This window comes from Ambystoma mexicanum, chromosome 9 (genome assembly GCF_040938575.1).
Source record: "Ambystoma mexicanum isolate Mex_15411 chromosome 9, UKY_AmexF1_1, whole genome shotgun sequence".
In the NCBI taxonomy this organism is placed as follows: Eukaryota; Metazoa; Chordata; class Amphibia; order Caudata; family Ambystomatidae; genus Ambystoma; species Ambystoma mexicanum.
Genome location: NC_090931.1, coordinates 1,215,097,805 through 1,215,123,589, shown reverse-complemented (window position 1 = coordinate 1,215,123,589; position 25,785 = coordinate 1,215,097,805). Strand labels below are relative to the sequence as shown.

Below are 25,785 nucleotides of genomic sequence, written 5' to 3'. Positions count from 1 at the left end.
GTCATAGTGACACCCCACCATACACTCCATACCCTGGAACTGACTACTGTCTCCCAGGGCATGTAAAGTCACCATTGGCTTTACTAGTCCCAAATTATTAACAGAAACCAGTACAAACCATCATATTGTGGACGTACTGGTCGGGGAAATTTGATTGCCCTGGGGTCTGTTAGTCGAGGGGGCACGTCTCCGTCCCCCCTGATCGAGTTTTGGCTGGTGGCAGTGGAAACTACTTTTTATATTCGACCGCAAATATTTTCCTATGGGATTTTCCCATTGTTCGAGGCTACCATCTTTAATTATTTAATTCTCATAGCCTCGAACATACCGCCGGTTTATTTAATTAATATTAATTCTCCGGTTGGTATTTTTTGCCAAGACTCGATTCTAAAATGGCGTTTGTGTTCTCTTCTGTGACTCCAACCCAAGTCAAGCCCTTTGTTCCACTTTTTGGCGGGCTTCTCCACAGAAGCCTCCAAAAGTGGTGCCACTCTGTCTGGATACCACAGGGGATGTGGGAGGGGGAATAGGCACCCTGGACCGAGTTACCTAGGTAACTCAGGTCGCACTCTTGTGTGATTGGCCCAAGTGGTGAGCCGGACGGCTCACCCCTTAGCATGTTTGAGTGACAGCTAGGCTGAGTGAATAGGGGTTTTCTGCATAAAAGCAGGGCTTTGGGGACTGGAACTTCAGCAGTCGCCACAGGACCTGAGAATCCGACGAGGGAGAAGCTGAGCCAACCTACCACGACGACACCACCGGTGGAGCCCTGCAGAACCGATTCACCACTTCCCGACGACAGAGAAGATCTCCTGGCTGGAGAGGCTTCTTCCCCTGACTGGTAGGCACAACCAGTTTTCCTTTCTTTCTTCGCACCCCAGCCTGGTTTGTGCTCGAACTGCCCGTGCCAAGCACCCCGGCAGCCGGATAGCCACTCAACACTGAACCGCGAATCACCGGACCGGTCCTTGTACCTGAGAAACTCTGCGGCATGTTTCTTCCCTGGCAGTGCAATGGACGCCTGTCTTCCTCCACGAGATCCTCTCTTCCCCCGGACGAAGCACCGACTTGCACCCACTGCCAGGAACAACTACCCCCGCTGGAGCGTTCTCATCACTTTAAGGTACCGTGTCCGCCAGGCCTCCCTTTCTAAAGATTGCTACAAGGTAATAATAATTCTCCAGCATGAGGTCTGGCATGGATTCACATGCTCATGAATATTCCCCGTCGTCAGGCTGGGAATCCTCGGTAAAGAAAAAACCAGTATCAGTTTCGTTTCTGATCTGACTTTCGTAGTAATAACCAATCACTGGTCTCTGCGTCATAATGACCACAGCCAATGACTGCCCTCTACCTAAGCCCCACCTCTGGCAGCCATCTTCAGATTTTTACCGCACGTTCATGTGTTGGGATCCTCGTGCTATTGCTCTCGAGCGTTAGTGCTATTTTTTCACGTTTTTTCTCAAAAACTTCGTTTTTTCGGTCAAAAGAGCCTCAAGCTCCACCAACTCTCTATCCGATCAACGGGGACCCGTGTCGGATTCGTCTGCGCCCCTCAAGGGTGAAGATTTCATCGAGCTACGCTTTTGGAGGACTCCAGAAGTTTCTCAGGCCCGGTCATGGCCCAGGAGAAGGGAAGCTCGACGCCCGGAAAGCTGTTCAGGGTCTGCCCTGGATGCCAGCTGCAGAAAGTCTTCAAGGAGGACGAACACTCTTTTTGTCTCTACTGCCTACATGACGACAAGACGCACGTGGAGAAGGACTGTGCGTTTTGCGGCAACATGTCGGAGCGGACCATGAAGGACCGCCATCAACGTCTCGCCAACTGGCTAGAAGGGAAGAGCCCGTCCGGCGAGAAGAAGAAGAAATCTGAGCCGTCTTCTAAGACCTTTGAGGACGCCCCGGCGACGGGGGTCCAACATAAGGCCAAGCACCGCGAGTCCACTGGCACCGGGAGCGCCGAACGGTCAGGCTCTACGGGCGCCAGGCAGGGCGCACCCTCCCCGGCACCATCAACCACGAGCCAACGCTCTGGGTCGGGTAAGAGGAAGGCCGAACACCCGGCGAAGCTCCTGGAGAGGCCCCGGTCGAGCTCGAAGGCGGAGGGGGAGCGAGGCGGTGTCCCCCCCCCCCCCCTCAAGGATAAGGCGGTGAGCGCACCTAAGGTGGTGAAGGCCTTAATCCATCCGGCCAAGCCCTCTATCGAAACTGTCACGGCGGCCCTGGCTCAGCCTGTGCAGGCTACACCAGTGGTGGCGACCTCGGGGCTCAGAGTCTCCCTGCCACCTCGGAGGGAGTCCTCTTTTGTGCCCATCGATAGGACCCCCGTGAAATCCCCCGAGGGGAAGAGAAAGGGGGGGCAGGGCGTCGTCGTAGATTCGGCTTCAACCTCGGAGGAGGAACTGGTCGAGGTCTTAAGCCACGGCCTCGGCGTGGAAGAAGACCGGCCCGTCGGGATGGATCCCGACTCAGGTGACGACGACATCGTCGAGGGTACCGACGGGGCCCCTGATCGCCCGTCGGATTCCCCTCTGCCAGCACCGCAAGACAACTCGGCGGCCATTTTGTTGGCTATACAGTCCTTATGCTCAGAGATAAGGACGAGACTACCGTTGCCGACGGAGGAACCTCTCCCGTCGGGGGACCCAGAACCGGGACCTTCTGGTGTTCCCCTACTAAGAAAAGAAGGATCCACCCTCCACCTCCTTTTCAGCCGTCGCACCCCGTCCAGCCCTCCTCCCCGTCCACCCGAGGGGATGATACGGGGACTGACACGGCAGCGACGGGTACGGACGACGAGGTATACGACGAGGATGTACCGTCGTCGCCTCCCACCAGGGCTTCTCCGCCCGATGAGATTGGATCGTTCCACTCCATGATCACCAGGGCATCCGAGCTTTTTCAACTCTGCCCTGAGGAGAAGAAGAAGGAAGGTTTCCTTTATCAGCGGCGCGAGGCCAAGAGGAAGACGGTCCTCTCAGTGCCTCGATTGGACGACATTTGGGATGAGGGCCTCACCCTCCTCAAGAACCCTTCCACGACGCCAGCTAGAAGAGACCGGTACGAGAAGAAGTACCGGGTCCCGGACACGGCCCCCCTGTGCCTCCGGGCGCAGCCTACCCCGGACTCCGTCGTCTCCGCGGCGGCCAGGAAGAAAGCGGGGGGGGGGGTGACCTCCACATCGACTTCCCCACCGGACGGTGAGGGAAAGAAATTGGACGCTATGGGACGCAGAGTCATCTCGTCGGCAGCGACGACGATTAAAGCGGCCAACGCCTTGGCTATCGTGGCCCGCTACGACAGGGAGCTCTGGTACAAACTGGCTCCCCTGCTGGACTTCCTGCCGGACGACAAGAGGACAGAGGCCCTAGAGATCCTGCAGGAAGGTGAGGTGGCTTCGGACCACGCCATTACCGTTGCGACGGACATCGCCGACACTGGGTTCCGCCAGTTGGGCAACAGCGTTTGCCTTAGGCGGCGTGGATGGCTCAAGGCTACGGACTTCCGTCAAGACGTTCAGACCAGAGTCCTGGACATGCCCTTCGATGGGAACAACCTGTTTGGGAAAACAGTGGACGATTCCCTTCAGGCCATTAAAGCGGACACTGAGACGGCCCGGGCCCTGGGAGTTCTGCAACAACGACGGATGCCCTTTCGGAGCAGCGGAGGCAAGGGCGCCTCCAAAGGTTCCGGCGGCGGTTTCTCCACCTACCGTCAAGCGGCCCGCTCGTCGTCTCAGGAGGCCTACAGAGGACGAGGCAAATCTGGCGGACCCCGCCATCGTCGCCAAGGAGGTCAAGGTGGCAAAGCCTCGTCGAAGCAGGATTGAACCGGCCGTGGGGTCGGGCCCCCACCGAAGCACCCCGGTGGGAGGCCGGCTGGCGAGCTTCGTCAGCGTGTGGGAGTCCATCTCCACTGACCGTTGGGTGCTGGACGCCTTGGCCCGGGGCCACGCGCTCGAGTTCCAGAGAAGGTGCCCGCGCGTCCCCCCCGTGGCCTGGAAAGAACTTCACGTCCCTCAACTTCTCCTGGAGGTAAAAGCGATGCTCAGGAAGGGCGCCATCAAACTCGTCCCAAAGAGGCTTCGGGGCTCCGGAGTCTACTCGAGATACTTCCTCGTGAAGAAGAAGACGGGGGGATGGCGCCCCATCCTGGACCTGCGACGTCTGAACAAGTTCATCAAGGCGCAGAAGTTCCGGATGGTCACCCTCCAGCACGTCCTGGGTCAGCTGGAGGAAGGAGACTTCCTGTCGTCGTTGGATTTGGAGGATGCCTACTTCCATATTCCCATCCTAAAGGGGCACCACAGGTTTGTGGCCCAAGGGCGTCATTACCAGTTCAAAGCCCTCCCCTTCGGACTACGGTCGGCACCCAGGGTATTCACCAAGTGCCTCGCACCGGGGGCGGCGCAGCTGCGCCGCGAGGGGGTCCACGTCTACCCCTACCTGGACGACTGGCTCATCCGAGCCAAGACGAGGGAGCTCGCCGTGGTTCACACGGCAAGGACCGTCCAACTTCTCACGGACCTGGGATTCTCCGTGAACTACGCCAAATCCCACCTGGTACCCGCGCAAGACGCTCTGTTTCTGGGAGCGAGGCTCAACACAGTGTCCCTTCTGGCCTCCCCGTCGGAGGAGAGGACCAGGACCATCCTGGGCAAGGTGCAGCGGATGTTGGTGGCCGACGCGGCCAAGGTGAGGTCCATCAAGTCCCTCCTCGGAATGATGTCTTCCTGCATCTACCTCATTCCCATGTGCAGGCTCCGGATGCGCCCGTTACAGGAGTTCCTGGACGCGCGCTGGATCCAAACGACGGGCAGCTTCGAGGAAAGGATCACACTCGACGAGAGTTTCCGACGAGCGATCCGGTGGTGGGGCACCCGCGCGCATCTGACGCCGGGCTTGGACTTCCAGACCCCAGCCCACCAGGAGACAGTGACCAGGGATGCCTCCCTGGAAGGGTGGGGAGCGCGCAACGAAAATCTGCACGCAAGAGGCCTTTGGCTCCCGACGGAGAAATCCCTACATATCAACGTCCTGGAGCTCCGTGCAGTGTTTTGGGCCCTCAGGTCCTTCCTTCCGTCCCTCAAGGGCAAGGTGGTGAGGATCTTCACCGACAACACCACCACCATGTTTTACATCAGGGATCAGGGCGGAACCAGGTCCCCAGCACTGTCCAAGGAGGCGCAGGACCTGTGGCATTGGGCCATCGCCCAAAGGATATTTCTGGTGCCGTTTCATCTGGCAGGGATAAAAAACACCATCGCCGACTCACTCAGCAGGGAGCTGCGCTCGTGCCACGAGTGGGAGCTACGGCAGGATCTAGTGGATCGCCTCTTCCGACAGTGGGGCACACCCCAGATCGACCTGTTCGCGACGGCGACGAACTCCAAGTGCCGGAGGTTCGCCAGCAGGTTTCCCCAGGCGAGGAGCATGGGCGATGCTTTCTCGTTCCCCTGGGAGGGCCTGTTCCTCTACGCGTTCCCTCCTTTGCCACTGCTAATCCGGCTCGTCAACCAGCTCAAGAGGTCACGGTGCAGGATGATCCTCGTCGCACCTGCGTGGCCGAGGCAGATATGGTTCCCGGACCTTCTGGACTTGTCGGCGTCCCCGCCAATCAAGCTGCCGGTGGACGCGGATCTACTCTCCAGAGAAGGAGGCGCCATCCTCCACCACTGAACCTGCTGGCCTGGCTCCTGCAGCGCTAGAGTTTGGAGGATACGACATACCGGCCGACTGCAGAGAGGTTCTTGCAAAGGCCAGGGCGTCCTCGACTCTTAAATGCTACGGACACAAATGGAAGAGGTTCTCTGTCTGGTGCCACGCACAGAAGATTAACCCTCTATGGATTACGGCCCCCCCAAGTACTGCCGTACCTGCTGACGCTGGCCAAAGCTGGACTGGCACACGCGTCCATCAAGATTCATCTTGCTGCGATCTCCCGATACACCAGAACCACGGGGCGGACGTCCTTGTGGTCTCATCGTCTGGTGAAAGAGTTCATGAAGGGACTGTTCAGATCGTTCCCGCCGGTGAAGGCTCCGGCCCCGGCGTGGGAGCTCAACGTGGTGCTGACCAAGCTCATGGGACCTCCGTTCGAGCCTCTGCACTCAGCTCCGTTGAAATTTCTGTCGTGGAAAACAGCGTTTCTTGTGGCCATCACCTCCGCACGACGAGTGGGAGAGATCCAGGCCCTTTCCTGCAAGGCCCCGTACTTGACTTTTCACGACACGAGGGTAGTGCTCAGGACGCACCCCTCCTTCATGCCCAAGGTACCGTCGGACTTTGATCTCAACGAACCCTTGGTGTTGCCTGTGTTCTTCCCGTCGCCTTCGTCGCCGGCTGAGAGGACTTTGCACTCGCTGGATGTGGCTAGAGCGCTGAAGTTCTACGTGGACCGCACAAAGTGTTTTCGGAAGACGTCACAACTCTTTGTGAACTTTGGACCTGTCAATCAGGGGAAGGCTCTCTCGAAGGCTTCCATTTCCAGATGGCTCTCCGGCTGTATCATGTACTGTCACCGGTTGGCAAACCGACCGCTGCCTGGCCGTCCGAGAGCCCATTCCACCAGAGCGATCGCAGCTACCACGGCGTTCCTATCTGGTGTGCCCCTGCTGGACATATGCAGGGCTGCTACATGGAGGTCGACGCACACCTTCACGAAATTCTACTGCGTCGACCGGGATTCCAGGGAGGAGTCCAGGGTCGGCCAAGCAGTGCTGCGCAACCTGTTCGCCTGAGGTGAGCCTGGTTAGGAGGTAAGATGCTTAATGTTGAGTTTGATGTGATGCTTAATATTGAGCCTTTGCCACCTCCCGTGGTTGTGCATGTGTGTACTGCTATGTATTCTTTATTCATGAGCATGTGAATCCATGCCAGACCCCATGCTGGAGAAGGAACAAGTTACTTACCTGTAACTGTTGTTCTCCAGCATGGGTCTGGCATGGATTCACATGCGAACCCTCCCGCCTACCCCTCTGCGGCTCTTCACTTGGTCATACTGCCACTTCACGTGCTTCCAAATCTGAAGATGGCTGCCAGAGGTGGGGCTTAGGTAGAGGGCAGTCATTGGCTGTGGTCAGTATGACGCAGAGACCAGTGATTGGTTATTACTACGAAAGTCAGATCAGAAACGAAACTGATACTGGTTTTTTCTTTACCGAGGATTCCCAGCCTGACGACGGGGAATATTCATGAGCATGTGAATCCATGCCAGACCCATGCTGGAGAACAACAGTTACAGGTAAGTAACTTGTTCCCTCCTTAACCTTCTGGACTGGGCTGGCCACCTTGACCCTCTAACTGGTCCCTTTCTGTGGTCCAACTCCTTTTTGAACCTTTACAAGACCTTTGTGCACTGCAACCATGTGACCTTGGACAAATTTCGTTTGGATCCTCCGAAGGTGGATCCAGCCTCTTGAAATCTAACTTCACGGTTTTACTTTGCCTTTCTCCCTTGTTGGGTTCTTGAAAAAGTGTTGGGATCTGTTTCAATTTGTTCTCTGCATTTCTCCCCTTTTTAAAACGAACTATTAGAGTGCCATCTACGTTAAGCGTTCACCGCTGTCTGAAAATAAGTGGGGCTTTACTTAAGACTTGTCTAATATTCTTTTAAGGGAGTGTATATCTTTTAGTGACCGTGTTTTTCAATTGCTTACTATTAGTGCCTGTGTGTTTTTCTAGATATGGTTTTAAATAAATAATTATATCTCTTTTACACCAAGCCCTGGTCAGTGTTTACTTGTTCTATTGTGTGCTCTTGACCTATTGTGAATACTCTGTATACTGCCTAACTCTTCTTGAGGGAAGTCTGACTGCTCAGCCACAGCTACCAAGTGAATCTGTGTGGTACAGACTGCTACCAAGTGGGTTTACTGCCAAACACCTGTAGTCCTAAATCTTTTGCAGTGGTCCTAGAGGGAACTGCACAGGTTTCTGCCTAACAAGGTCAAAAGAATATTGTCCTCTGTCCAACTGCCCTATCTGGCCATACCACTACTTAAAACTAACTTAAATAGAACACAGGAAGTTTTCTCTTCACCTGGCCTCTCCAGTTCATTCACCAGTTAAGGTTTATGTATTTCCGTTCTGAGGGACTGTAGATCAGTTCATGTAGGTCTTCAAGCAACCTTTTATCTCTCTTGCTTTCTGTGTTTCTCAGGTTATAGGCGCCTCCACATTAACATTTCATGATAATCCGTTTTGAATGCATGTTCTTTTTCCAGGTCTTCCTTTTAGTATTTCTTGTCCGGGGTATTCTCTCCCCCTCTTCTAGGCTATCTTCACCACCAATTCTCAATATTCGGATATGTCTTCCTTTACTGCTTGAATCCCAGAGAAATGGGTTTATCTCCTTTACTATCGGGCTGTTTACTTCTACTCAGATTTTGGCTGTTATTTAGGACCCAGTCTTGTGTACTGGGTGGAGGCTTCACCTTCATACAATAGCTCTCTTTCTCCACATGGATCTTCATTATTGGCTTACTACACAGTTTTAGTCCCGCTTTCTCACTCCTGATTGGGACAAGTTTCTCACTGATTAATGATGATATCCATCAAGCCTTCCGCTTCCCCAGATACCTTTCTCTTGATGGGGGCCGGTGGTTGGGCTTGGCCCTCGCTCTGGATGATTCTCTCTAGCTCTTGCCATCTCTGCTTCACTTCCCTGGGTCCGTGTCGGACACCTGCTCTACTCTGGCACGGTGGCTCAGAAGTGACACGGGCATACAATTTGGGCATTCTCTGCATCGTTCCTTGGGCGTTCTCCCCACTGCTTCCACTTTGTGGTCACGCCACCATGACACTTCTCTTGTATGTGCACACGCTGGGCTTCCAGCTTCTCACATTCGCCTTCTCTCGCTCTCCACGAGCCGCGGGCTCCTCGACGGACCTCAGCTCCGCCTCTCATCGGCAAAATGTCGGGAGGCTTGCCCTGCGCATCAGCTTCTGCTCCTTGGCGCAGTTACATATACATCTAATAAAGGGATATATTCCTTTTCTTGTGCACTTGACTTTATTCTTGCATTGCCTTCGGACAAAGGTAAGTGTCCTATTATTTAGCTTACCAGATAGTCCCATATAGGCAATGTCATTGGTTTGTCTAGAGAGTTTCTCACAGGAACGGGAGACCTTCTCCCCAAAGGGATAGTCTCTGCGGGCAAGGTCCCACTTGCCTCAACCATTAGGGAAGATGTTGTGGAGCGGACTCTGCTCCCTAGCATCACAGGGGGGCTCCCCCCCATCTTGGGGAGATGTGGTGTATACCTGTGATTCATCACACCTAGCAGGGTTTATTCTTTAATTGAATCACCAATCACAAGAGGCATTATCTAAGCAACACTTCTGTGTAACCAGCTCTCTTTCACTGGTGACTTAACTTACAAATGTTACTACAAACCCATACGTTGAGGAGTGTGCATTCAGACATTAATTCCTGTCCCTCTTAAAACTTCAGTGACTATAGTCTTTTTTTGTATTTGTAACTTTACTTGTAGTTCGTATAGAAAAAACATGAACACTCAATCTGCAAAGATCAGGGAAAACGTATTTTCAATCTCACTGACTTTACGACATCACACTGACCTGTGTTGCCATTTTACTAAACCATTTTCTGCCTTTTTAATTTTCTAGGTGTTCCGCCACCGCCACCAGGAGGAGGCATGGTAATGATGCAACTGAATCTACCCAATAATGCTCAGCCTCGTGCCCATTCACCTCCACATTGGAAGCAAAATAAATACTATTGTGATCATCAGCGGGGACAGAAATCAGCAGAGTTTTGTAATTTAGACACATCTACACAGGTATGCGGAAACGGGTCCATGAGGTGTACCGGTTTTAGTGTTAGAGTGGTGTCTAAATGTGTTCACTTTTTATTTGAAATCTAATGACGTTTTTCATTGACTTTTGTATTTGAGTTGTCCCATCTATTTTCCCTTGAAATGTATTCTGAATAACATGTTCATGTGGAATTTAAATGTTATGTTATAACGCGTTCTTGATGAATTTTTACTTTGGGGGGGCCAACAGTGTTTTTAAATAAACATGGATGCAAAATGATTACTTCGTCAGCCAATATAAAACAAAGAAACACTTTCCAAATGAACAATATACATTTTGTAGTAGCCACTGCTTTGACTTCAACACCTAGTATGAAATGACTGCACTGATGCCTGTAAATGGGAGGGACCGTCATAGTGGAGACAGAAATGCAGAAAGTCTTATCAATAGAATTTTTCAATCACATTTAAATATATTGCACTGTGTGGGTTTGAGTCAGATTTTCCTTTCCGTTTGGCTGATTTGACAATATACTGTGGAACTTGGTGTTTAATGTATTGGTGCATAAACATGCATCACTGTACTTGTATACAATGGTGGTTGGGATGTTATTCGGACAAGAAATGACGTACATGGTAAAGAGTACATGGCAAACACATTGCCAGAATGATGTAGCTGCTTCTACCAATGTGAAACCGTTAGTGTTCCTCTAGCTGTTGCTCATGTGCCAGCTTCTCCTCATTAGCCCCCCCAGAGTGCATAGGTCTCCCACGAGCTTGCTTGGACAGGGTGTGTTAATTTTTTTTTTCCCCCGCTATGCCGTTCGTGTTAAATTGGATTTGAACTGGCAGAGTTGCTTTCTAGTGCGGCGCTGTGACATACAGAAACCTAGGCCATTGACAGTGTAACTGACCTATCTAGTACGCTTAATATAGGCCTAGTGCCATGATGTGTATTATTACACTTATTCATATATTTAAATTAAAGCTGAACGTATGAATTAAGTATTGTAGTAAGGGGGGACTGGGGTCATTTGGGGTGGGAAGTTGGAGCCCCTTTGCAAGATAGGTGGGGCCTGACTTTCATTTTGAAACATTCAAATGATGGGATATTTTTGATATCTATCTGTGGAGTGTATACCAGTGGAAGGGAGCAAGTAAGGAGAAGCAATTCTTTCTTGGACTGTACATCACTGAAATGTCTTATTTTCTTTTTAATCAATGTTTGAATTCCGAATGTGAAAGTACGATTTATGAAAAACCATTTATGACACACTACACTACATCTTATGAAATGTTGTCAGCAACCAGATATTTTTGATAAACTACCAGCCCCCACACTATTCACCAACTCTGGTTATTAGAAAAGGAATTAATTCACAATCTAGACTGCCCTCATTGACCTTAAGACTCAGGTTGACAAGCTTAGAGACAACGGTCAAGTCGCTTTACTCCTACTCCTAGACCTGTTGGCGGCATTCGACTTGGTCGACCACTTCGTATTCTGTACCCACCTTAACACTTCCGCTCACGCTATCACATGGATCAGGTCATTCTTAAACGGCAGTACCATGAGAGTCTTCTCTCCCACAGCAACAGCAGACCCTATACCTATCACCTGTGGCGTGCCACAGGGCTCCTGTGTCTCGCCCACTCTATACAACATATTTACCAAGCCCCTTTTCGATGATTTGGATCATCTCGGTATCACCTACACTAACTACGCAGATGATACCCAGATACTCCTCCTGCTTTCTGGGGATTACGGAAAGGATTTGGCCTTGGTGAATAGAGTGTACATCATCATCCCGGCATGGATGGCCACACATGGACTATGCCTGAATGATGATAAAACTGAACTTATCATCTTGGGCACCACCTCTAGCCTAAAGAAACTTGGCCCTGTCTATTCCTCATTTACCATTGATGGCAATAGTATTAAAGTAGGACAAGAGGTCAAAACGTTGGGTTTCTACTTGGACTCAAACCTCTCTTTCAACAAACAGGTGAACTCCTTAGCATCCTCTACGGCTTACACGTGTAAACTGATCCATGCAGGCAAGCCCTTTCTCTCTGATACTAGTTGTACGACTATTGCCAAAGCCCTTATCTTGTCCCGCTTGGACTATTGTAATGCTCTTTATCTTGGATCTACCAAAGCTACCACCAGTAAAATACAAACTCTTCAAAATAACGCCCTTAGAGCGGCACTAGGCATTTCTAGAAGAGACCACATTACTACACACAGCCAACTGAATAACTGGCTCCCTATCAAGGACAAAATTCTCCTAAAAACTTTGTCACTTACTCACAAATCCCTCAACAACGCTGCTCCTATCTACTTGGTCAACAGATTCCAAAGACAGACTTCCCCGAGACCCACAAGAACAGCTTACAAAGATTGCCTCTCTGTCCACATCTTCAATCGTTCCACCATAGGGGGCAATAGCTTCCCAGTGAAAGCAGCTAAACTGTGGAACTCCCTACCTCCCACTCTCAGAATGGACTTGCCCTACCACAATTTCCGGTCTAAGGTTGTCCTATGGTTGAAAACATAGGATCTTAAACGCTATATGATGTAAATCTTACCGTGAGGACTATAGCACACATTAATTATCTGTATGTATATTATCTTGTATGTAATAATGCTATGTTGTAATTATATGTATGTATATAATCTTGTATATAATAATGCATATAATCCTTTGTTGCAACTAAGATTCGCATATACCTGTAATTGCTGCGCCCTGTTACCTGAGGGTATGATCGTGCAATATAAATAATAAACAAACCTTTCAACCTTTCTTCACCACGTACCTTTTTTCACTTCTGCTAGTACCCGGCCTGATACATGGAACATGGGGGGGGGCGGGCGCTTGGAGGGGGTGATTTTATCTGAGGCCTATTTCATCGATGCCGCCTTTATACACATATGAAAACTGACCTGGAACATATAAAAATGGTAGGCTCATTCCCTTTTTGCATGACAAGATATAACTAAAACACAATCCAAGAATGTAGTAAAAAGGTTATTTTGAACTAGGGTTGCAAGAATGGGACAGATTTAAGCATAAGTAAACATTACCTAGGGATGTCTAAAAGGAAGCTGAGGTTCAAGTGATGAAATGTTTTCTTTCAAACATGCAACCCAGTTAAGTCCAATGTGATTAAGGTAAATGTTTTCTTGGCCAAATAAAGAGTCCACCTTTGGTTCGAATGAAAATCAACATTTTCCTTAATTCCACTTTATCTAAGAATAAGCAAGATACATCAGAGAGCATGAAGAACAAGATGCACAAAGAAATTGCTGCTCTTATGGTTCCCTAGATACTCTGCTTAAAATGGCCAAGCACGTTCAAACGTTTCACTGGATTTTTGGGTGTCTAGAAGATTAAAATGGTCTCGAGTGGATTGTGTCCTCCAACGTATTCCTCATCTTAGATGTATTCCATCCAGCTTTGCTGCTCTTCGGAAATTTTTTCGGCAGAGGGCGCAGTGTGTCGATGTCGAGTCGATGGTCCCTCGAAGGCCTCCGTCGAGGGCAATGTCATCGGGTGTATAAGTAGCACGCGCGGCGCCCGTTGGCCTCAGTTCTGTTTTTCCACAGTATACGTTGCTTCGGACATTCAGCGCGCCTCGAGTTCTGTGAGAATATATAATAACAAAATATGTCCTTGTCATCGACGCTGACCACGACCCCAAAATCGGGATTCAAAAAGTGGAAATCGTGCTGGTCAAAAATGTCGATCACGGACCCGCATCAAGAGTGTTTGTGGTGCCTCGGAGAAGGCCACGACATGGAGGCCTGTACGAAGTGTCAGGCAATGACGGGCAAGGCCTTGCGAGAGAGGAGATGAAAGCTACAGGTAGGTTGAAAAACCTCTGGCGTGGAGTCGAGATCCCGCGAGGAGAATTCTCCTCGACGCCAAAGGCATCGATCGAGGTCCCGTAGCGATTCCCATCGCTCGTCGTCTTCGTCAAAAAGATCGAAGAAACGACGCCACAGGTCTCCCTCCACCTCGGCGTCAGACGAGTCTCCAAAAATGATGAAATGCCCCACGAAACATTGGTCTGCCGAAGAGTGGGAAGCATTCAGGGTCAAAATGATGGAGGTGTTTGAAAAAGCAAAGCCTCGGTCCGCGCTTCTTTGGAAGCCGGACGGGAGCGTCATCACTCCGACACTCGCGCGCCCTCGAGCCCGGGTGATCGAAAAAGGAAGGATAGGGAACCTTCCAGGACGCCAAGTGAAAAACACTCGAGTCGAGTCGACCGCTGGAGGTCATCGACGTCGTCCGAGACCCATCATACCTCGAAGGGAAAATCTTCGAAGGTCGCCTCAATGCCCTCCAAGCAGACCCTGTCGACGACCATGGTGTCGTTGACGCCGTTATCGACATCGCTGCCGAAACCCTCAGCGTCAAAGGCTCCAGCCAAGCCAGGGAAGCCAGAAAAAGAGAAGGATAAGGTTACAAAACCTGTATTGTCCTCAGAGCCAGGTACTAGACCTCTTCCTCCTCCTCTCCCAGAGAAGGTTTTCAAGCCTCTCCCCAGAAAGGAGTTTTTCAAATCCCTGACCTCAATTTTTGAGGAACAGGAGAGATCTGATGAGGAGAATGTACCTTTTGGGCTCGAATATGGCACCCCAAATGTCCCAGAATGCTTGATTTCAGAAGAAAGCAGAATGAGGGACTTGGTGGAATCATTACACAAAGTGGCATTGACACATCTCCTGAAAACGACTTTGGCAGACCAGAGCTAGGAGATCATGCCAGTCCATCATACCGTCAATTAATGACAAAAGTAGTAGATTACTTAGGATGGGCTAGACCATCAGCCCAATTCATCCAGGATGATTTAACAGATATATTGGACCATGGTCCCACCGAAGACCCAGTACTACCCTTTCATGTAGCCCTGCAAAATAGGGTGGCCAAGAATTGGGAAACTCCAGATTCTATTCCTCCGGTAAATAAATTCCTCACCTCAAAATACCGCCCGGCCAGTAGCGACCCCGGCTATCTGTCCAAACACCCAACTACCGAGAGTCTGGTCATACAGGCAGCCACTGCTTCTAACAAACTTGCATACCCGTCTATCTCTCCAGACAGGGACGATAAGCGTGTGGATGGTTGGGCACGGAAGGTATTTTCAGCCGGGAGCATGGCATTAAAATCTGCCAACTCCACATGTGCCTTGGCAACATTTTCGTACACTCTTTGGGAGTGCATTGCAATGGCGGCGGAGCACATACCAGAAGGGGAAGAAAGGGAAGGGTTCCTAGCCATCGTTAGAGAAGGAAAGGAAGCCATGCAGCGATCCCTTCAATCTGGATTGGACTCTGCAGATAGTGTAAGCAGGTCCATGGGCACTAGCGCGGTAATGCGCAGATTTGCGTGGTTCCGGAAGTCGGGTTTCGCACCGGACATACAGAACCGCCTTCTGAACATGCCTTTTGACGGGTCTCACCTTTTTGGCAACAAGGCTGACAAAAGCCTTGAGAGGTTGCAGACCTCAAAAGCAGCTGCCAAATCTTTAGGAGCTGCCATTAGGCAACCTCAGCCTTTTCGTGCACAGTCGTGGAGGGGACGATCCTATCGTTACTACATCTCATATGGAAAGGCGGGAGGAATGGCCAGTCAAAGGGGCCAGAAAAAGGCCACTCGTGGTGGACGAGGAAAACGTGCTAAACCAGCTCCAGCTGCAGTCTCTCTGCCATCAGCGGCTGCAACATCCGCCACAAGACCGCTTTGAGGACTTGCATCACAAAACACCTGTAGGGGGCACGCTGCACAGCATCTGCAAGAATGGCGAGCCATTACTTCAGATGTTTGGGCTCTAGAAATAATAGCCCAAGGTTACTGCCTTCCTTTTCTAACGCAACCTCAAAGCAATCCACCAGGGAGACACCCGTTAAAGTCTTCAAACCCGCTCCTACAGCAGGAGGTTTTAACCCTGCTGGAGACACGTGTTATAGAACCAGTACCTGCATCGGAGAGGAACAAGGGATGGTACTCCCCGTATTTTTTTGAAAATTTGGTTTTATTGAGTTTTTATAATCAAGTCATGAATAAAACAGTGCTACATCATTTGGAAAAAAAATAAAAGATTTATGTTCACAACTTTTCATCCCCCCCTCCCATCGTTCCCACCCCCCACCCCCCACCCTCTCCCACACCATGATACATTAATTAGCGATATCAGCAGGGTTCAGCATGTCATTTCACGAAGATCAAACTCTCAAGTAGAAGGTGGCCCCCCCCTTAGGGGGGGTAGCTCAAAGCGCCAGGGCCAGGCTGAAGGAGGAATGTCCCACATTTTAACAGGGCCCTATTGGGCATGGCGGAGGTGTCGAGAAGACAGTGTCCAGATCTAATAGACTGTCCAGGGCTCGTTATAGTCTATCAGGCCGTTCTCCCATATCTGTCGAAGAATGGAAGCCACAGGCCTTCGATGTTGGACTTGGATTCGTCTATCAAGTGGGTCAAGAATTCCATATCATAAATCGCCCGTACTTTAGAAATCCATTCCCCCTCCCCCGGAGCTCGAGGTGACTTCCACTTTTGGGCCCGACAACATCTGGCTGCCACTAGCATGACGTGTAGCATGTGGTCGTGTTTCACCTTTGGACCCCCCTCAACTTCGATGCCTAACAGTATTAGCCAGGGGGATAGGGTCCTGTCCGTTCCATCTACCTCTTTTATCCAAGAGAGGACTTCTCTCCAATAGGTTTGTGCAGCGTGACATTTCCACCAGATGTGTACATAGTCCCCCATTTCTGTGTGGCATTTCCAACAATGAGGATCATAACCTGCTCTCATTCTGGCTATTCTTTGCGGGGGTTAGTGCCATCTATGGATCAGCTTTAGAGCCTGGTGATGGTATTGGGGGGCGGCTGTGGAGCGGCTGGCCTGTCTACATATCTTGGTCCATCTTTTCTCCGTTATGGGAGTGCCTAGATCCTTCTCCCACTGTGTCTGGGAGGATGGGGGGTCTCGCGGGGTGGAGAACACCAAAAAGCCGTAGAGCCGTGATATAGCCCCCTTCGTCCCCTTGTGTGTAATAATAAATTTCTCGAAGTCTGTTAGCTCCCTCCTGAGAGTATCTCCCCATCTACCTTCGGTAAGGGCACCCTTTAGTTGTAGGTATCAAAAAGGGGGAGAGATTGGGAAGGCCGAGGGCATCCTTCAGATCCTCCAAGGATATGAACGCTCCATCCGTCCAGAGCTGACCGGCTCTACAAAGACCTGCCTCGTACCACTGCTGGAAGGCCAGTGGCTCATTGATACCGTCCTAGAGTGGGGGAGCCCAGATGCAACTCAGGGGCGAAGGCCACGTTGTGAGCCACCTAAGATAGCCCCCTTCCTTCCATATAGTCCATATCACCCCTAGGACTGGGTGTCTCAATACCCTTTTTGGAATCGTAACTTTCGGGACCCAGAGCCATTCATCTAGCGTGACCGGGGAAAAGAGCAGATTGTCCAGCTCTACCCACTGTTTCTTAGGGCCCGTTGTCAAGTGATCTACTAGGACTCGCAACTGGGAGGCTTTATAGGTCAGGGAAGTTAACTCCGCCCTCGTGTTTGGGCCTTATCAGAGTGTCGTATGCAATTCTGTAGGATTTTCCCGCCCAAAGGTAGCGGAGGAGAGTACGCTTGATCTCTAGGAGGAACGGCTTCGGTATCTGAGTCTGCAGCATTTGGAATAAGTATAAAAATTTGGGGAGGATGACCATCTTGATGGAGTTAAGGCGCGCTATCCACGAGAGGCCAGATTTCGTCCAGCGTTCCAAATCTCGCTTAACCGCCAACCAGAGCGGAGGGTAGTTTGCATTAAAAAGATCGGTCAGGTCCGAAGGTATTTGGATCCCCAGGTGGCAGAATCCCTCAGGTTGCCTACAAAACGGGAGGCCCTCAATATATTGTTTCTCTTTGTCGTTAAATTGGCCCACTGGAAATGCCACTGATTTATCTAGGTTTATCTTGTAACCTGCGAGGGACCCATATTGTTCTAAGCTATCTAGTACCTCGGGAACTGATTGGGAGGGGTTGGAGAAGTTGGCTTTACCCATATTAACACCCTGGATTTTATCGTTTCCCCTGATGGCTATGGCCCAAGGCTCCATTACTAGGGCGTATATAAGGGGGGGAGAGTGGACACCCCTGTCTTGTGCCCCTTTCCAATGGGATGGCTTCGGATTCACATCCGTTCACTGTGATTTTTGCTGAGGGGTGCGAGTAAAGGGCTCTCATCCATCCTAGCCATTTGGGTCCCATGCCCAGAGATGATAGGGTATTTTCCATGAAGGTCCAGCTTACCCTATCGAACGCCTTTTCTGCATCTAGGGACAGAAGAAGTGCGCCCTTCACCCTAACTTCCTTTGAACTTAATATGTGTAGGGTTTTGCGCATGTTATCGCCCCCCTGTCTATGCATCACAAAACCGACTTGATCTGGGTGGATCAATCGAGGAAGATATTTTTCAAAGCGCGTTGCAAGGACCCTAGTAAAGATCTTAGCGCCCGTATTTAGTAGCGAGATGGGCCTATACGAGCTGCACTCCGCTGGGTCCTTACCGGGCTTAGGGATCACCCCGGCGACAAGGACGCACACAAAAAAGCACAAAAACACATACCCCCCGGATTATGGCCTGCAGGAATGTCGGCGGGATAGTGTCTGAAGATTTAATGTGGTTAAAGAGTTTGGTGAGCGGCTGTATCAACACTGATTGGTACTGTTTGTAGAAATCAGCCGTGTAGCCATCACCCCCCGGGGTTTTGCCTACCTTCAGTTTCTTAATGGCCTCTTCCACCTCTTCCCCGGTTATCTCTTTTTCCAGTGTTTCCCTCTCTAGATCCGTGAGTCTTGGGAGGGGATGGTCCTTTAGGTAGCTTTTTTTCTGATGTTTGTTAATCTGCTTAGAATCACATGCTGTGCATAGGTCCGACATCCAGTGGTCACTGCAGAGTATTGCATTTTGTTTTTCGTAGTCGAAAAGGGGACGTCGACAAGGCGTGTCTGTAACACTATCCCTATAGTGACGTGCGTTGTACCCACAATCCCTCACGCGTCGAGGTCCCTCAGATTGTTTTTTTCCGGCCAGTTACTGGTCGCCTTTATGCAGAGCTCCTCGAGAGACATTGCCAAATCATTCCTTCGACCTTTGGTCGTTTATTATTAATATTAATAACATAGATCCCTCCCTCGACGCAGAGCTGTTTCTCCGCCGAGCAAGATCTTCGACGGAAGGACGAGCGGAGGAGATCCTTCGGCGCTGAAAAACACGTGGCCTGGCCTCGCCGGCCTTACACAGTAGGGAGAGTGGGGTTGTGTGGTCTTTCTTTTCTCTTTGAGAATGCCTTTCTCTTTCCCCTCCCTCTCTTCCGAGGTCGTAATCACACTTCTGGCCCTCCGCTATGGAGAGGATGCCCTTTAGGTTTTGCCCGCTTTGCAAGGGTAAATATACCTGGAAAGACCAGCACAAACGGTGCAACCGTTGCTTGCCCCTCGATCACAAGGAGGACAGCTGTGCGGCCTGTAAGTTACTGAAGCCCAAAACGTTAAAGGACCGCAGGGTCAAAAGGTGGGCGGCCTACGCCATGTCTGGGTCTGACTCCTCGCCCGCTGCCGCCGCCACCGAATGTGATGAGGACAGTGATTACACGGCCCCCGTAACAGAGGTTGTAGACCTCTCAAAAGAGCGTTCACGCTCGTCGTCGTCCGTCCCCGGCCCCGACAAGCCTGGCTCACGCCCAGTTTATGGGGATGAACACTCCGGCGACAAGGACGCACACAAAAAAGCACAAAAACACATACCCCCCGGCACGCATTCGTCGAAGATGAAGGCAGCCATAGCGCCAACAGAGGCGTCGGGTCCACCGGCGTCTTCCACCGACCATAAGGGTCGTCAGCCCTCCCCGCCACCGCTTCTGCGACAGGCGTCCGGGCATTCTAAAGATAAAGGCGCTAACACCAAATCCTCCGGCGACGCGCCTCGTAAGAGTGCTTACGTTGCCAGTAAAGACTCGACGTTACCTAGCGCGACGGCGACCGATCTCTCGGCAGATAGAATGATCGCCGAAAGCCTCGCACGTATATCCACTAAAGACGGCCAGAGACGGACGGCGAGCGATACGCCGAAAACCGCGCACAAGGCCAAAGAAACACCGAAGGCGCAGGAAAACTGGTCAGGACTGCGAGAACGCTTCGCAGAAGGCGAAGGTTCGCTTTCTTCGACGTTATGGGACAGAACCAGGCAACTACAGGGAGAAGAAAATCCTTTTTCACTCCCAGACCGCTCTGGCCTACCTCAGTGGACCTTAGAGAAGTTCCAGTTCTGTATGGATAAAATAGACAGGTTCATGCCCATCCCAGAAAATAGGGCACCCAAGAGACCAAGGGAGGCACCCCAGGAGAGTCCAAGGGTTAAATACCCAAGGTTCTATAACCCCATACAGGAAGACATGGACTCTTACGACCTCACTGAGGAGGACACTCACTTCCAGCAGGAAGATGAGTTCATTAATGATGAAGACCAACAAGAAGAAGAAGGGTTTCATGAGGACACCAACATAGGTGAGGAGGGGTACGAGGAGGACACAGGCGAGGGTGACCCAAATCCCTGGCAGTCACCAGCTAGGTCGACAGACACAGACAGTATAGTCATCAGGTCTACTGAAACTACACCAGTCAGGAACCCTTCACCTGTTGATGATCAGCCCACCTTCAATGCGCTACTGAAGAAGGCAGCAGCACATTTCGAACTCGAAACTGGGCAGGTCACCCCAGATACTGACTTCGTGGAAAGGATTATCAAGGAAACACCTCCCACTAGCCAAACAATTCCCATCCTCACCTCAGTTAAGACGTATTGCCCCCTCACTGTCCACTCCGGCACTGGTGAGAGGGGTCAATCCGAGAATTGAGAAAGTGTTCTCACCCTCTCAGTCAGACCCACTATGTATTAGGGGTCATTTCAATACCGGACTCCTTAGTGGTGACCAACACTAGGAAGAGGGCTGGGTTCCCTCTGTCTACCAGCGAGGCACCCCCAGATAAAGAGGGGAAGAAGCTTTATGCCCTGGCCAAGAGAATCACCACCTCTGCAGCATTCTCAACTAGAATTGCCAATAATAATACATTATTGGAAAGCTACACTGATGCTCAGTGGGGAAAGCTTAAGCAGGACATCGAAGAGGCCCCTGACCCCTAAAAACTCGATTATTGGCTACAATTAATGAAGGCTCTCTGGTCAACCAAAGCATCGTTAAGAATACCCTTGATGCAGCAGAGACGGCTGGCCGTACATTGGTGCAGGGAATTTTGCTGAAGCGTCACGTCTGGCTTCGCAATTCCGGGTTTAAGGCAGAAACGCAAGCGTCCCTCATTAATAAGCCCATTGAAGAGTCTAACCTCTTTGGAAAGGCAGTTGACGACGCTCTGGAGAATGTGAAAAAAGAATTTGACACCATGAAGACCTTGGACCAAATCTGAAAGCCCCCTAACGGGCGGGGATTTGGTAACCAGCGCTTTTTCCGTGGCCAACGCCAGCAACAAAATCAGCAACAACAGTATTCTGCCAACAACTACCAAGGTAATAGTGGCCAGCACAATCAGAGAGGTCAATGCCGTGGCAAGGGGAGAGGCCGGGGTTCCACCCCTAGAGGCTCCCAAGCCACCAACAACACCAAGTGACGTGAAGATTCGGGTCCCCTCCCATGCATCGCCGGTCGGGGGCCGGTTAACATCCTTTCTTCCAGCATGGGAGGGAATAACATCAGACCGCTGGGTACTATCCACCGAAGCCCACGGCTACTGTATAGAGTTCAACAGTTCCCCAACATACAGACCCCCGAGGGGACGACGCATGACACCAGAACACCTCACCATCCTTCTCCAAGAAGTGGACCAGCTACTGGAAAAAGGGGCTATAGAGGTTGTGCCTCTATCTCAGGTAACGGAAGGTATTTATTCAGTGTACTTCCTTGTACCCAAAAATGATCTAACCATGCGCCCTGTATTAGATCTGCGCCCAGCGAACAAGTTTGTCAAACCCCAAAAGTTTCGTATGGTGACCTTACAGGAAGTGATCCCTCTGCTATCACAGGGAGATTACATGACAACACTGGACTTGAAAGATGCATACTTTCATATTTTAATGTTGCCAGCGCACAGAAAATACCTCAGGTTCACGATAGAGGGCAAACACTACCAGTTCAGAGTGCTACCCTTCGACATAGCATCTGCACCAAGGGTATTCACGAAAGTACTGGCAGTGGCAGCGGCCCACCTGCACAGGTTATCCATCCCAGTATACCCTTACTTCGACGACTGGCTCATAACAGGGGATTCTTACGAGACATGCTTCTCAAACACCCAAAAGACTGTAGACCTTTTGTTCCAACTGGGCTTCTCCATCAACGAGAAGAAGTCCAGCTTAGACCCCAGCCAAGTCAAACAATTCCTAGGGGCTCTAATTCGAACAAAGGACGGCCTCGTCTTCCCCTCCAACGAGAGGGTCCAAAACATGCTGTTTCAGATCCCCCATTATGTGGCAGGTCGAGAGGTGACGGTGCGCAAAGCGATGCGCTTGCTAGGAATGATGGCGTTGTGTATTTATTTGGTACCTCACGCGCGCCTGCGCCCAATGCAAGAGTGGCTCAACAGCCAGTGGTGTCAGGCCAGCGGACAATGGGACGATCTAGTGGTGGTCTCGCAGGCCTTGGTTCTCTCGCTACGGTGGTGGACAAAGGAAAACCTGGTAATAGAGAAACCTTTTGCCACACCCGCAGTGGAAGCCACTCTAACCACAGACGCATCCCTCACAGGATGGGGGGCTCACCTATCCCATCAGACTGCTCACGGAGTGTGGACTCAGAGCGTAGCATCCATGCACATAAATCTACTGGAGCTACTGGCGGTGTTCAAAGCACTAAAAGCCTTCCAAGAACACCTACGAGGGAAGACAGTGGTGGTCCTTAAGGACAGCACCACAGCCATGTACTACATCAACAAGCAGGGGGGCACCCACTTTCCAGTACTGTCCAAGCTGTCCCAGAATATATGGAAGTGGGCTCTCAGACACAACATGTTCCTACTGTCATGACATGTACCAGGGGAACTCGATCTGCTAGCAGACGAGCTCAGCAGAGACTTCCCTCTGCCCTCAGAGTACGAATGGCGGTTGCAAGAAGACATCGTTTTCGACGTCTTCACACAATGGGGATTCCCAGAAATAGACCTGTTCGCAACTCTGGAGAACTCACAATGCCAAAGTTACGCCTCCAGATACCCCCAGAACCAGTCCAAGGGGAACGGTCTGTCGATTCCATGGTCAGGGAGATTTGTTTACGCTTTTCCCCTCGACTCCCCTTCTCAACAAGATTGTGCACAAGATAGGGGGGCGCTGTTGCGCACATTCAAGATGGCCGCCTAGTGTGGGAGCTCCAGCTCAGAGAAAATCCTGTTTCGAAATAAATCCTGTCAGGACCGTCTAAATTGCAGAAATTTCACGACGCCCTTATAGCTGAAGCCCTGCTGCACACAGTGCTGGAAAATCGTGAAAAATCGGAGCCGAGGTGCGGACATATCCGACGGCAAAGTTTGGCGGCCGGTGAGGACCTGCGGAGCCGGCTGCGAGCACCGCAGAGGTCGGACTAAGATCCGGAGTGGGGGAGGGGCGCCGCTCAACACGCGGCGACCCGCCCGTGAGGGAGAAGGAGAATTCTGCCGCCTGGAGGGAACGGAGCTGGGTCTCTTCCCGCGATTGCTCCCCGGATCCCACTTGGAGTGGTTGGACCCCGCACGAGAGGGAAAAGGAGTACGGAGGCGCCAGACAACAACGCCGCTGCGATCGCCGGACCCAACTGCCACCGGCTCTGCGCAACTCTCTCCCGGCCGGAGGCCTGCGGGAGACCTGCGGCTGGTTCGGCCCATAACAGCGGCCCCCTGAGGAGAGTCGGGGCTTGACAGCCGGGGGCGAATATGGCCGGAAACTACACGTAGCATCAAGTAAGTGGCTGCAGACGGCGGGAGTGAATCCCCCACCTCTGGGGAGGGAAAGCAGAAGAGGGGCGGCAACAACAAGGAAGACCCTGCGCAGCGCCCCGGGGCCGTGTCCCAGGCCCGCCTCATATTACCCTCATATTACCCTCACCAGCACAAAAGGTGGCACCCCAGGCTACTTTGGAGCGACACCCTACAGCACCTAAAAACTTCCCAGTACACTGTAAAGGCGTGACAAGCGGTGCCCACGCGCCCCACAGTGATCTCGGGCCTACTGTGGGGAAGCAGCGGATCTGCCGTAGAACACCAGAATACACTGAGATCCAGGGCTGAAACCCCTTAGCGTATTATCCGAAGTGGAAGTAGGTGAGGCCTCAACTTACATAACGTTGTCCGAATACGCTCTGGTTGTAATTGGAAAGGCAGACGATAAGTGTGGATACACCGAGGGGTACCCCCCTCTTCATACTGGTGTGCAAAGATACAAAATACGGGGGGGGGAATACAGACCTCACGTATCCGGGTGCCACACCACATGGGCCGCACCGAGAAGAGAGGGGCAGGTGGGAAGAAAATTGGCCCAATGGATACTTTCACCAGCTCACAACCACAAGGAGCGGCCAACGGGGAGCCGCAGCTACCTGACGGGCGAGAGGCCGACCCGATGGAACGGCTAGCAACATTAGTGGAGAGCGGATTCATGGCTATGAACGTTAAGCTAGACGATATAGTGGCAACAATTGGATCTATAAAAGCACGTGTTGAAAAAGAAAGTGCACGTGTGACAGAGGCGGAAAATAGGATAAGTGCAAGTGAAGATACGATACTACAGCACAGTCGAGATATAGCACATCTCCAAACCGAATTGCACAAAACACAAAGCAAGTGCGAGGACCTCGAATCAAGATCCCGGAGAAACAATATCCAGATTGTTGGGGTATCGGAAAAGTTTGGTAAAGGCCTCATGGAAAGACAAGTTGAAACATTGCTGAAAGAAATCCTCGGCACCGACGCCTTCTCGGATCACTTTCTGGTGGAGAGAGCTCACCGCATACTAGCACCACTCCCGAAACCAGGAGCTCCCCCTCGAACTATCATTGCTCGCCTCCTAAACTACCGAGACAGAGACACTATACTTAGGCTATCGAGAGAAAAAGAAAGCAAAATCCATATATACCCGAATTTCTCGGCCAGCGCACAAATACAAAGGAGATCATATGAGGGAGTGAAGAGACAGTTGCGTATGCGTAATGTGCCCTACGCTCTCATCTTCCCGGCGAAAATGAGAATTCAGCATGGAGGAAGGGCTCACTTTTTTGAAAATCCCACAGATGCTATGTCCTACGTGGAGTCTTCCATTCCACTACCCCCGGGTGACCGAATGGCAGACCAAAACGCGAATTCATAACTGAAGAGGGAGAGGCTAGAACTGGTAGAGCGAATAGAGAAGCTGAAGCACGATGGCCTGTCACACGGTGAGAAAAATGCAGAAAGTGGAAACTGCGTGATGTTGACGGACTGAACTATAATTGTTATTGTTCCCGGGCTGTGAGCCCCAACTTAGAGCGCACCAGTGTGCTGCAAACAGTGACCCTCAGGAAAGTTCCACATGGTTCAGGGAATGTTTATCGCGGGGCAGCATTGTCATGTTGGGGTTGATAATGAGGGTGGGGGTCAAAAATATCATATGACTGAACGGGGAGGGGGGCAAAGTTGGGGACAGAGACTTAGTTGGAGAAGTCTCACAAGTGGGTAAAAGTGGTGACATTGCAACACGTGGAAATCTTTATAATAGCAGCAGGTCCAAAAATGTAAACTGGGAGTATAGATATGGCTAATTCTGTCAAGGCAGCCCAAGGGCTCCGATTGAAACTACTCACTTGGAATGTCCGGGGTCTGAACAACCGAATCAAATTGAGAAAAGTGGGAGCCTATATTACTCGACACCAACCCCACATTGTCATGCTACAGGAAACCCATGCGCTCCAGAAGGTCAATGCCGAGTTC

At 51.2% G+C, this 25,785-nt stretch overlaps 1 protein-coding gene across 10 annotated transcripts in view; it reads left to right on the top strand.

Moving 5' to 3' along the window:
- Positions 1–25,785, top strand: part of R3HDM1 (R3H domain containing 1) — a 1,943,510-nt gene that overhangs the window by 1,669,106 nt on the left and 248,619 nt on the right. For all 10 annotated transcript variants that reach the window (XM_069616551.1, XM_069616544.1, XM_069616545.1 and 7 more), the window contains one exon: positions 9,630–9,802. In XM_069616551.1, the coding sequence (XP_069472652.1) occupies positions 9,630–9,802 (173 nt within the window). The remainder of the gene's footprint in view (positions 1–9,629; positions 9,803–25,785) is intronic.